Consider the following 12500-nt stretch of genomic DNA (forward strand, 5'->3'; position numbering starts at 1 on the left):
TGACAGAATGTATTTTTTATCTTTTCTCAACAAAGGGCATAAGACAATAGTTCAGACAGGGGGTATAGGCTTATAGCACTGACATTCTGGATATCGGCCTAGCGGCAGGTTCAGTACAATTTTAGAAACGAAATGCTCTAAACCATGGGTTCCCAAACTCCATCAATGTGGGCCTCCCCTCTGAAAACAGTGACACAGCCGCACCCCCCCCATCCCCCCAAATATGTAAATTTTGCAAGGCAGCGTTAGCTAGCCCATAACATTACACAGCTAAGTTAGCTCGGTGGCACCTGTTGCTAGTTAACGTTATGACGTTTTCGCACAATACATTCATGCCTGCTCTCTCTGCACTATCCACACATTTAGTATACATCTCTCCCATTATTTATTTCGATTTTCTGACCTTTAAAATCACAATTAATTCATAAAAACCATAGAAAATTCCAAAATAAAAAAATGTTTTTCCTTTTTTTTTCTTCTCCTAAGCGCCTCCCCTGAATTTTCCGGGTCCCCCCAGGGGAGGCCCGCCTCACAGTTTGGGAATGCCTGCTCTAAACGGTCGTTCGCCTTCTTACCTGTGTGACCTTGTCGGTGACATTATGCGTTCGGTCTTTGACCTTGGGGGCGATGATGGTCCTCTCCGAGGTCGGAGACGAGGGACACTTCTTGTCGTTGCTGGCCTCTGAGAAGTTGAGCGTGATGAGAGGGATCTGGTTGATGGTGCTGTATTTGCTGTGTTTGTTCAGGTTGGAGTCGGAGGTGGAGCCCAGAAGACTGGATTTGATCTGGTTGAAGGGACCTGTAACGTGAGACAGTTTGGCTACAGAGCTGCTGGTGTAACACACTGGTGAAACATGAAAAATAGAGTTTACACACTAATACGTACATGTACAGTAATGCTCCAATCGTGTAATAAATGCAGTTGTAAAGAAGCTTCTTTAAATTTGAAATATCTGAATTTCGACTAATCTACTGCAGTTTCTGGAGTGGGTAACTCTTTGATTTAAATTACATTGGTGAGTAGAGTGTAACACATTTTACAATGCGCTACCCAACACCTCAAATATGGAAGTCCGTAATTACACACTGCATCTAAACACACGGGACATGGGGATTCACGACGGCAGCTGCTGACTGGACCCTGGGGTTCGTCCCCTGGTCGCGCCACATCCCAATAGCCAGATCTGGCCTGCCACTCTGACCCCTGGGAGGTTAGGTTAATTCCGGCTGCTCTACAGCGCCCCCATCTGGTGTCAGAGTCACGGTCAGGGGAATGAGAGAGGTAGCGGTCTCTCTCTTCTGGATCTGCGACCGCAGGGTTGTGCAACAGCAGTGACAGGGGAAAGTGGACAATAGGTCAGGTGTGATTGTTTACCAAATTGGGTGAAATTTGTTTTGATAAAATCTGAAAGAAAGAAAAAAGGTGTAACATATGCATAAGGTTTGTAAAAAAAAAAAAAAAATCCACTAAAATCACCAGTTTTTCCTCCAGCTGCCTCCATCTCAGCAGTGACTGTCACAAGGTTATTTACCTCCGGGTTCTCATTGAACTGCTACTCACTGTGCACGGTTAAAAAACTTGTCCCATCTCCACCCAATCTCATTCCTGTGCCTCAATAATACAGTATGTACCTACGGAGCTGACATTGACCGCAGAACAATCTCACTGAGTTCTCCACCCAAATCAGGAATAAGTGCGCTAATGCACAGCAAAGTACATGTAATGCCTATGTACAGTAATTACAGTACAATGACATCGCAAGGTGTTCTACAGACCCGAGTCAGTGAGGTCCAGCTCTGTTTTATTTTGTAAGCTCAACGGTGTTGACGCGGAATGTATACTTCGTGTTGGCGCAATTGTCGATGGTGACATTGTGTGGAAATGTGTTTACGTTTGAACGCTGCACACGGACTGTTTCCTGCGCGGTTCATCAGGAGTAGAGCACCGCCGCTGTTGAAAATGTGCCGCCACCGCAAAAAAAACTACAACAACTATCCAACGGTGCCGAGGTTTGTGGGAGTTAGTGTTCACGGTGCTAACTCTTGGGTTGCCAGGTGTTGGGGTTGTCAGGTGGGTGGTTAGATCGGTCCCCCGCTGCTCTATCAGAACCCTGGGGAAACGCTGACACTGTGAACCCCGCTTTCCAACATCTGCCACTGAGCTGGAGGCAGCCGGGCAAAAACGCGACAAAAATGTGACACTGAAAACTTGAGCGTTTATAATTCACTATTACACATGTAATTATAGCGTGCAATTACACTCTTTCGCAATGTAAGTACACTTTGACTTTGATGTACTATTACAGCATAGTGCAACAGTTGCTACTCTGTACTTATTCCTCTTATTACATTGTAATAAGGGTACTGTAGTGTAAAGTGTTTCCCTGGAGTGAATTGGCATTGATCCCAAACCCGTATAGGGGTATTGAGAGGCCAAAAAGGGACCTCTGCTAGGACCATGAGGAGTAGTACTAGACCGCAGGTAGAGGCACCAGGGGACTTCATGTCTGTTTAGGGAAGTAGGATAAGTCAGTGTGGAACCAGGGTTTTGCTCTGGTAACAGCTTACAGTAATTGCTGGAACAAGACAAGGGAACACCTACAAGCAACGATAGCAGAAATACAACAGATACTAGAACACCACAGGCCAAACACACAGTTACTCTGCTATCCTGACAGAGACGACACCGAATGAGCTTCTCATTCTGAACAACACTAGCGAATGAGTTTAACAAAAACAAAAGTTCCAGTAAATAAACTACAGAGTCCATGTATCTCAGTATCATTGACATAATGTTTAAAGTGCTTTTAAATTGATTTCACACAAATTAAAAGTTTCATTTACCAATGAACTCAAAAACTGACCTTTACTCTCATAAACTCTATTCAACACTGCAACACAACTGCACCATATCAAAACAACACACACTGTCAAACATAACACTATGAAAGTGAGAATTGTGATAGAGAGAGGACTGCTGATTCAGCAATAAGAGCCCTGACAGAATGGATTCACAAACAACCATCATTCATTTTAAAATACTGCAGGTGAGAGAGGCAAGGACAAAGAACCAGACAGTTTACAGTGAAAGATCGCATGCGAGCAGCTTGAAGGCATGCTATACCATACAATGAACCATACAATGGTGGTCAGACAGAAACGTATAGGAAAAGCTCAAGCCATACCCCCAGCCATCCAGGAGTGAGACACTAGCGAATCAAGAGAGAGAGAAAGGGCAAAGAGCAAGTGGAAAGAGGAAGTGGAATTATGCGGGGAGGTCAAATGTCAAGTACTTGACAACTGCTATTTGACGGTGCGACAAAAGCTTTAGCATCAAATTAGCGTAAACACGTTCAAATCCACCAATGTGAAGTCTGGAGTCAGACGTTTTAATTGCTGTTCGTCATGGATCAGAGAGATAATCCAGTCGAGAAGATTAAATATATTCCGTCATTCAGACAAACAAACAAACAAACAAACCAACCGACAAATAATCAAATAAACAAACACACAAACAAACAAACAAACCAGCATGTTATGTCCCCAATACACTGCACAGCCATTCATGGGTGACGCCACTGAGAAATGAACAACTGTTAAAAGGCGTCACATCCACTCCCCACTATGAAGAAAGGGTTTAGGGTTTAGACAGATGGTTGTTTCCATGCAGGAGGTCAGAGAGATTTGGTAGAGCGATCCCTGGGTGGGGGGGGCGGTGGGGGCGATGACTTGGACCATGCCAGCTCTGCATTCTCTGGGGCACTCAAACACATTCAAGTCGTTGGCATTGGCATTCAAGCTACTGTAACACAGGCGTTGTTTTTGCGCATTAAAGGAACATCCATGCTGCAGAAAGACTGTATATATGTAACTGATATCAACTGATTGTACTTGGTTACACTCAGCACACCACAGCAACCCCAGCTGGTCGAGCCGAGCCCGACTGTGTATCCGGGTCACGGCGCCACTGTAACAGGTGTCGCCGCGTCGCCGGTCAGTATAGCTTCCACCCTCGCTTTGTCCGCGCTGGGTTCGAGCCCGAGTCCTCTGACTTACGAACACACGTGACCACCTCTCATAAACACCGCATTAGCCAGCTAATGCTAAGCTAGCGATTCGATGGCGCGTGCGGGTGGTGTTCATACTGAGGAGTGAGTTTAAACCAATTCAACTCGGTTACATAAATACAGTACACTTTGCACCACTCCATAGACGGGACACATTCAGCACTCGAGAGAAGCAGGCGGGCGCTCGTTACCTTTGATATTGCGGCCATTGTCTGCGACGTGGAATTAAGTGTGGAGGGGGAGAGAGAGAGAGATGGGGGGGGAGAGAGAGAGAGATGGGGGGGGAGAGAGAGAGAGATGGGGGGGAGAGAGAGAGAGATGGGGGGGAGAGAGAGAGAGATGGGGGGGGAGAGAGAGAGAGATGGGGGGGGAGAGAGAGAGAGATGGGGGGGGGGGGGAGAGAGAGAGATGGGGGGGCGTTGAGAGAGGTTTCCAGATGATGGATGAAGACCCTCGCTAACCCCCATCGTTACCGCACACGGTCGATTCATTACCGTGAAATACCGCCGACTTCTCACCACTTCAACCACCGGTTGGGGGGGGGGGGGGGCTATCTCAATCATGAATGTGAATAATATGGTGTATGGGACAGCTTGATCTGTCTTGCATTGGAGAGCGACCCCCCCCAACACCCCCCCACCCCCCGACTCCCACACACACCCCTACTGCTAAATGGCTGTGGTTATGAATCACAGTGCGTTCACAGGGCCATGGGAGCAGGACGGAGATGAGTTTCACTAACCCAAGGTGACTGTTGGAATGTTCTGGCAAAACATACTGTTCATCTTGCACTAAGCCGTGAGTTGTGGTTGGAGCAGTCGTGTGTGTGTGTATGTGTGTGTGTGTGTGTGTGTGTGTGTGTGTGTGTGTGTGGGGGCGGGGTGGGGGGTTGTGAGTGGCTGGTGGCGGCGGTGACTGTACCTTCGCTTTGGTGGCGGTCCCTGAAGACCATCTTGGAGTTGGAGCCGTAACCTTCCATGTCCTGAACGGAGGAGGCCCTCCTGATGCTACACAAGCTCTCCTTGGACGCTGTGGGCGTCAGGCCGGGGATGGGGGTGGCCGGGGCCACGGTCTGGCCCTGATTCTGGGGCGGTGGCGGCGGCGGCGGGGCGGTCGGATCCGGACACAGCCGCTCCCACGGCCCCCGGGGCGAGGAGTGGTCGAGGGGCCCCGACAGGGGGGTGGAGCAGTGGCTGGGGCCGATGAGGGCGCGGGTGTCGTTGGCGTAGGTGGGGCTGCAGCTCTCGTGGGTGGGCGGCTGGTAGTCGCGGCTGGCCGCCGACTCGTCGCTGCGGCGGGGCGAGTCGATGGTGACGGCGTCCGGGTCCTCCTGGGGGAGGGACTGCTTGCTGATGCCCAGGAGACGCAGCGCCGGGAGACGGAATCGGAAGAACCGCCCCTTCCCTGCAAGAGAGAGAGAGAGGGATAGAGAGAGAGAGACAGAGAGAGAGGGAGAGAGAGGGAAGAGAGGGACAGAGAGAGGGAGAGAGGGAGAGAGAGAGAGAGAGAGAGAGAGAGAGAGAGAGGGAGAGACAGAGAGGGAGAGAGAGAGCGAGAGACAGAGAGAGACAGAGAGGGAGAGAGAGAGAAGATGTGTGTGTGTGCGAGAGAGAAAGAGAGGGACAGAGAGAGGGAGAGAGGGAGAGAGAGAGAGAGAGAGAGAGGGAGAGACAGAGAGGGAGAGAGAGAGACAGAGCGAGAGACAGAGAGAGACAGAGAGGGAGAGAGAGAGAGAAGATGTGTGTGTGCGAGAGAGAAAGAGAGAGAGAGAGAGAGAGAGAGAGAGAGAGAGAGAGAAGAGTTAAGAGGGTTGAGTTCACTCTAAGTCAATATGTTGCTCCAAAACAATTTAATTGTACAATGTAATTAACCTCCCATTACAGATAAAAGCTGCCGCTTTTATCCAAAGCGACTTACAGTAATTGCATTTAACATAGGAAGCCAGTTTACCACTACTCACCAGAGCTCACAAGTGCATCTCAATTCTAAAGGGACTAAGAGCATAATCTAGTGCTGAAGCCAAAGTGCAAGAGTTACAAACTAAAAATAATTTATAATAGGAGGAGGATCCTGGTACTACTTCTTGAAGAGGTGCGTTTTGAGCCTGAGGTAAAAGATGGGCAGTGACTCTGCTGTCCTGACGTTAGTGGGCAGTTCGTTCCACCACTGTGGGGCCAGGACAGAGAAGAGAGCCGTGACCGTGTGGATCGACTGCAGGGGCCTCGGAGTGACGGGGCCACCAGCCTGAGGTAGCAGAGCGTAAGTTAGCAGTAAGTAGTGGGGAGTGCTTTCAAAAATAACCTCGGGATGGTTCTAGGGATAAGTAGTGCGCATCTTTGGGGGAAGAGGGCTCTGAGACTACTGTACATGACAGTTTGAAGTGACTCAGAAAACAACAAAAGAGTACGCGGGGGTAGCGTAAAGCAATGTTTTCTCCCGGAAACGGAAGCGGTATAATTGGCATCGCCTGCGCTGACCTAGTTCAGTCTCTTCCTGCTGTGGGCGGAGTAAAAACCTGCTCCGCCCATAATCAGCCGGCGAGCGTCAAGACTGTCCAGATGCACGCCGCGGCTAACATTAAGTTATTTTAAAACATGAAGAGATGGATATAAATGTCCCTCAGCCCCCTCTGAAGAGTCTTCGGTCTTCATCCCATGTCAATTATTTAGAGAAGTGGACGTTTGATGATGTAATGTGAAAGCATCCCCCAGAGAGCGACGCCTGAGAGACACTGTTATTAATTCATATTGACGTTCAATAAGGCTGTTTGTCCGTAGCCTGGCTCAAAATGCAATTCAGGGTCCGGAAAGGCTCTCGTTCAGAGTGATCTCTTGGTTGGAATCCCAACCAGGCCAATCAGCGTCCTTTGAGTTCAACTGCGCAAACGTGATTGGTTAGGGCAGTGGTTCTCAAACCTTTTGTGCCCAAGGCACACCAAAGGGCAAGTCAAAATCTCTAGGCACACCTATGTTCATATCCATGCAAAATAGCCCCTAACACGTGCTATTACTCTTATGACTCACTGTTAATTTTTATTTAATGCCTATTTGCTAATGCCAAACAATACAAACATCTTTATAACTTAAAATATTTATTAACAAAATAATTGAAGAATTAATTGAAAGCTTTATAGATTTAAATCAAAGCAGCAATACACCCATTAAACCAGACAGGTCACAACATTAATGTGAGGTCATGGACCTTAAGAGGAAGAGACAGAAGTGCGTGTGTGTGTATGTGTGTGAGCGAGAGAGAGAGAGAGAGGAGAGAGAGAGAGAGAGTAGAGAAAGAGAGAGGAGAGAGAGAGGTGAGAAAGAGAGAGAGAGGAGAGAGAGAGAGAGAGAGAGAGAGAGAGAGAGGAGGGGTAGATCTGGCCTGAGACAGCAGTAGGCTTATCCCTGGTGTACAGTAATCACTCTTTACAGAGAGAAGGCCTGGGAATGAAAACTACGACGCAGCGGAGGGTGGTTGCCTCCGCGAAGTGCCTTAAAACCGTTTAACGCACACCTATGAGTTGATTATCCCGCTTATACCATGGCCCCACATGCCAAAGACAAATAAATATGTGCCATTTACTCGCATTTACTACATTAAAATATAAAGAAATGTTATTTATGTGTTGCTCACTGCTGAGTGTCATTATAGTCCCTAACTGCTAAATCACGTTGCTATGGAATTACAAATTGAATATAATATTTCTTGGAGGAACAGCGATGACATCCAATAGTTAACATGGGTTTGGAACCGTAAGTGAAATGGAAAGTGTCCGTTACCTTTTCTTTCAGCAATGTCTCTCAACCCTGGATACGATCTAGCAACCAATGAGCCTAGCAACCCAAACTAGCTATTCCATAGCCTACTGTACCCATATATCTATGACTGTAGTACCTGATATTGCTAGATAGCAATGAGAGAAGTGTAGGCTACTGCATATTTGCTGTGCAACATATAAATCGTCCAGCTGTCAAACCTAGTTGCCAACAAACTATGTATGATAGCCAGATTGTCCTCAACTCCAAAAGTATTGTTTTCATGTTGTGGTATATTGTCAGTCGTATTCAATACATCCATGGTCGTATCGTTCATTGTGAGTTCATTTGCGAGGACGGGATGTGTCATATCATTATGTGAAGCAGGGTTATTAGAATCCAGCAATTGCCTCTTCACACTGTGATATATTTGGATGCCGTATATACTGTAAATGAATAAACGAGGCGGAGACCGTTTTCCATACGGCTGGTTTCTTTTACTGCAACTCTTAGACTGAACAAAATCATATCTGGCTTCTACACCACTAACGTGCACCACCACGTTATAACACAAAGTGAAAAAACTGTTTTTGATTTGGGGACAGTGAGGTGTCTGGCTATCATAAAGAGTTTGTTGGCAAATAGATTTGACAACTGGACAATGGATGCGTTGCACAGCAAATATGTAGTATTCAACACTTCGTTCATGGCTAGCTAGCAATGGTACAGCAGGCTATGGGATGAGCTCAGTGGTACAGCAGGCTATGGGATGAGCTCAATGGTACAGCAGGCTGTGGGATGAGCTCATTTGGGTTGCTGTCAAAGCCGGCGCATTGATTTAGATCGGTAATTAAACTTCAGCCGAACTACGTGTGCTACGTGTGCATATACACGGTTTTAACGCACGTCTGCTGGCCAATCAGGAAAGAGTATTAACCCAGGCCATGGTATAAACCAGAGTAGAGAATGCCAGCTCACACAGGTAGGTAGTGGGGAACTGAAGAAGTTGCTCAATAGCGTGGTTGGAGATGGTCGGGTACTCTGATGCAGAAGCCAATCAAAACGGATCCAGAGGGAGCTCTCTCAATTTGAGTTTCAGTGTGCGGTCCATGCGGAGCTCTGTGCATTCCTCTCTCTCTCTCAAAGTGAGATTTTCTGTTGATTCCTGGTTGAATGGGTCTTGAATCCAGTCATAGTCCTCGATGTCGTCCACACGTGGGAAGTAGCGCTCAAACCTCTCTTTTAATGTCTTAAGGTGCGCGGCAAATACAACGCGCTCTCCGTCTGCCTGGGGCGCGGCCGATGTCAGTGGGAACATTTCGAATTCGATTTTGAACTATTCCAGCCAATCCGAATCAAATATTTACCCAGGCCATGAACTAATAATAAAATAACCATTATAATAATTATTTATTTATTTATTATTATTATTTTACATAAATTGTCACAAAATTGCACGGCACACCCGGACTTGCCTCACGGCACACCGTTTGAGAACCACTGGGTTAGGGGATGAACTGAGGACTGAGGACTCCTTCGCCAACGGCCATCTCAGAAAACGACTGCAACGGGAGCCTGTTCCAGACTGAATAATGAAGTGAAACGAAATGGCAATTCCGTCTGAGTGTCAGGATTACTGTTTGTACTGCGTGCACACACACACACACACACACACACACACACACACACACACACACACACACACACAGAAACAAAAAAAACAAAAAAAAAACAGGTACTTCATGAGGATTGTCCCTTTCACACAGCTCTTACTGAAAGTGCTGAGAGCACAGTAAAGTAAGTAGTATGGACACAGAGGAAGGTATGAACTATGAAGTAACCCTCTATGAAGTAACCCTACCCTCACTGAATCCCTGTAGCCTGCCTATGTTAGCCATGTAGCCAACCCCGCTGCACTGCGCATCTCTTTGTACTGTAGGATATCCTCTGTCCCCAGAACAGAAAGGTACACAAAGGAAGGGATCCACAATGAAAAAGAGTTAATGGCTATGAAGGACGCAGTGGGGGGTGGAGTAGATGTTTGACAGCACTCAGCGGGGGGACGCCGCAACACTGTTCACCCCCCCCCCGCTCCTCCTTCCTGCGGTGACACTGAGGCGAGAGGCCTCAAAACTAATTTAACACACCGTTGTGTGCCGTTCTGGGTCAGTAGCGCTGTGTGTGCTGACATTTCTGCCCATCAGTCTGACACCACCGTGACAACGGATGAGAACATTTGCGTTCGTGCGGCCACGTTAACTCCAGATCGGGGCGTTCGTAGGGTTGCTTGTCTTTCCCGTGAACCCAGCGCTGAGGCGTTCGTAGGGTCGCTTGTCTTTCCCGTGAACCCAGCGCTGAGGCGTTCGTAGGGTTGCTTGTCTTTCCCGTGAACCCAGCGCTGAGGCGTTCGTAGGGTCGCTTGTCTTTCCCGTGAACCCAGCGCTGAGGCGTTCGTAGGGTTGCTTGTCTTTCCCGTGAACCCAGCGCTGAGGCGTTCGTAGGGTTGCTTGTCTTTCCCGTGAACCCAGCGCTGAGGCGTTCGTAGGGTTGCTTGTCTTTCCCGTGAACCCAGCGCTGAGGCACATGACGGATTTCATACACTGTCCCGGGCGTTTCTGTTCTCCCTTGAAGCCGTCATCCTGAATGGGACAGCATTTCCCGGATTCATTCATAATCTGCATGTCTAATTAATCCAAAAGCATACAGTACATCTACCAGGAGGAACCCTTTAATTGGATCGCAATTCAACGGATGCATTTTGGAAATGACGTCAAGCGCATGATCAGAGAGCATTGGCTGCCGTTACTATTTTTGAAGGTGATATTGAGGTTCCTGCTCCTCCATACAGGGCTCTGTTGCCCGGTAAGGTGCGCGTGCGTGTCGGCGATGGAACCTTCTCGGCAAGCGCACTCACAGGCGGATTATACAGCCAGCACACTGTATGCACACCCGCCCCTGTTGCCATGATACCAGCTAATAATATTTGCATTGGGTATTAATTGGATGTCAGATCCCACGAGTCTGGAACGAAATGTGACTTTGTAGCAGAACTGCTGATTTGGCTGACTTCCAAAAAACCGAAAGAGAAACTGTCAATTTAGAAAGGAAGACAGGATGAAAGAGAGAAAGAAAGAAGGTAGGATGAAGCTGTTTTTCTGCTGACTGTGGCAGGAGGGGAATTTGCAGCTGTGCAGTTCCCAGACCCTTACGTGCTGATTTCCATACTGTCTCCTTAATGAGTGTATTGAGTGTATGGAGCACCTGTGCTCCTATCAGGTCATCACAGCAGTTCAAACCACTCCTCTCTGCTCATTAGAACATATTCAGCTAAGATGGATCTGGGGAGTTCAAACCAGAAGACCAGAAGGAGCGCTACAACTACTGTATAACCGCTGCAGTAAACAATAACAACAACCAACCGCCTCCGAAACACTCGGTACAACTTGTTTACAGCACTAATTAGACATTCCGACATTCAACATTCCAACTTAAAAAAAATCCAAACAAAAGTTGGGCTGACAAGAGGCGAATTACAGCTGCAGCGGAACGGAAAACGTTCCAAATGGAACACTGAAGACGTCTGCCAGTCCAACCATAAATAAACCCTAATGCGCGTCTCAATTTTCCAATCACCCGCTGCGATTCTTTTTCCCAGGGCCCATTTCCGGGCAACCCTGTCACTTAACCAAACCGAGGAGAAAACCTTGAGGGGCCGAACTAAGAATAGCTGATCGTAAAGTCCACGAAGACGATCAATAAACACAGCATCTACGCTAATGCACGGATGAAGATACCCCTGGGCTATGAGCTAAGGCCACTCATGCACCACAGCCACCACCACCATCACCATCTCCACCACCGTCACCACCATCATCACCATCACCACTACCATCTCCACCACCGTCACCACCATCATCACCACCACCATCACCACCGCCACCATCATCACCACCACCACCACCATCATCACCACCACCACCACCACCACCATCACCACCACCATCACCATCACCATCTCCACCACCGTCAACACCATCATCACCACCACCATCACCACTATCACCATCTCCACCACCGTCACCACCATCATCACCACCACCATCATCACCATCACCATCATCACCACCACCACCACCATCATCACCATCACCACCACCACCACCACCATCACCATCTCCACAACCATCACCACCATCATCACCATCACCACCACAACCACCACCACCACCACAACCATCACCACCACCACCATCACCACCACCACCACCATCATCACCATCACCACCACCATCACCATCTCCACCACCGTCACCACCATCATCACCACCACCATCACCACCATCACCATCTCCACCACCGTCACCACCATCATCACCACCACCACCACCATCACCATCTCCACAATCATCACCACCATCATCACCATCACCACCACAACCACCATCACCATCTCCACAACCATCACCACCATCATCACCATCACCACCACCATCACCATCTCCACCACCGTCACCACCATCATCACCACCACCATCACCACCATCACCATCTCCACCACCGTCACCACCATCATCATCACCACCATCACCACCATCACCATCTCCACCACCGTCACCACCATCACCACCACCACCACCACCACCACCGTCACCACCACCATCTCCACCACCGTCACCACCATCAT

The 12500-nt window shown here is 48.3% G+C and overlaps 1 protein-coding gene across 1 annotated transcript in view; it reads right to left on the reverse strand.

Annotated features, from left to right (window-relative positions):
• The window catches only part of LOC311315861 (voltage-gated inwardly rectifying potassium channel KCNH7-like), a gene marked incomplete at both ends in the record, with an annotated part of 91564 nt that overhangs the window by 40542 nt on the left and 38522 nt on the right, over window positions 1-12500 (reverse strand). Inside the window, 2 exons of the mRNA XM_084446559.1 lie at window positions 576-799; window positions 4989-5471. Of these exons, the coding sequence (XP_084302685.1) occupies window positions 576-799; window positions 4989-5471 (707 nt within the window). The remainder of the gene's footprint in view (window positions 1-575; window positions 800-4988; window positions 5472-12500) is intronic.

The sequence above is a fragment of the Borostomias antarcticus genome, assembly GCF_949987555.1.
Source record: "Borostomias antarcticus genome assembly, chromosome: 12".
NCBI classification, from domain to species: domain Eukaryota; kingdom Metazoa; phylum Chordata; class Actinopteri; order Stomiiformes; family Stomiidae; genus Borostomias; species Borostomias antarcticus.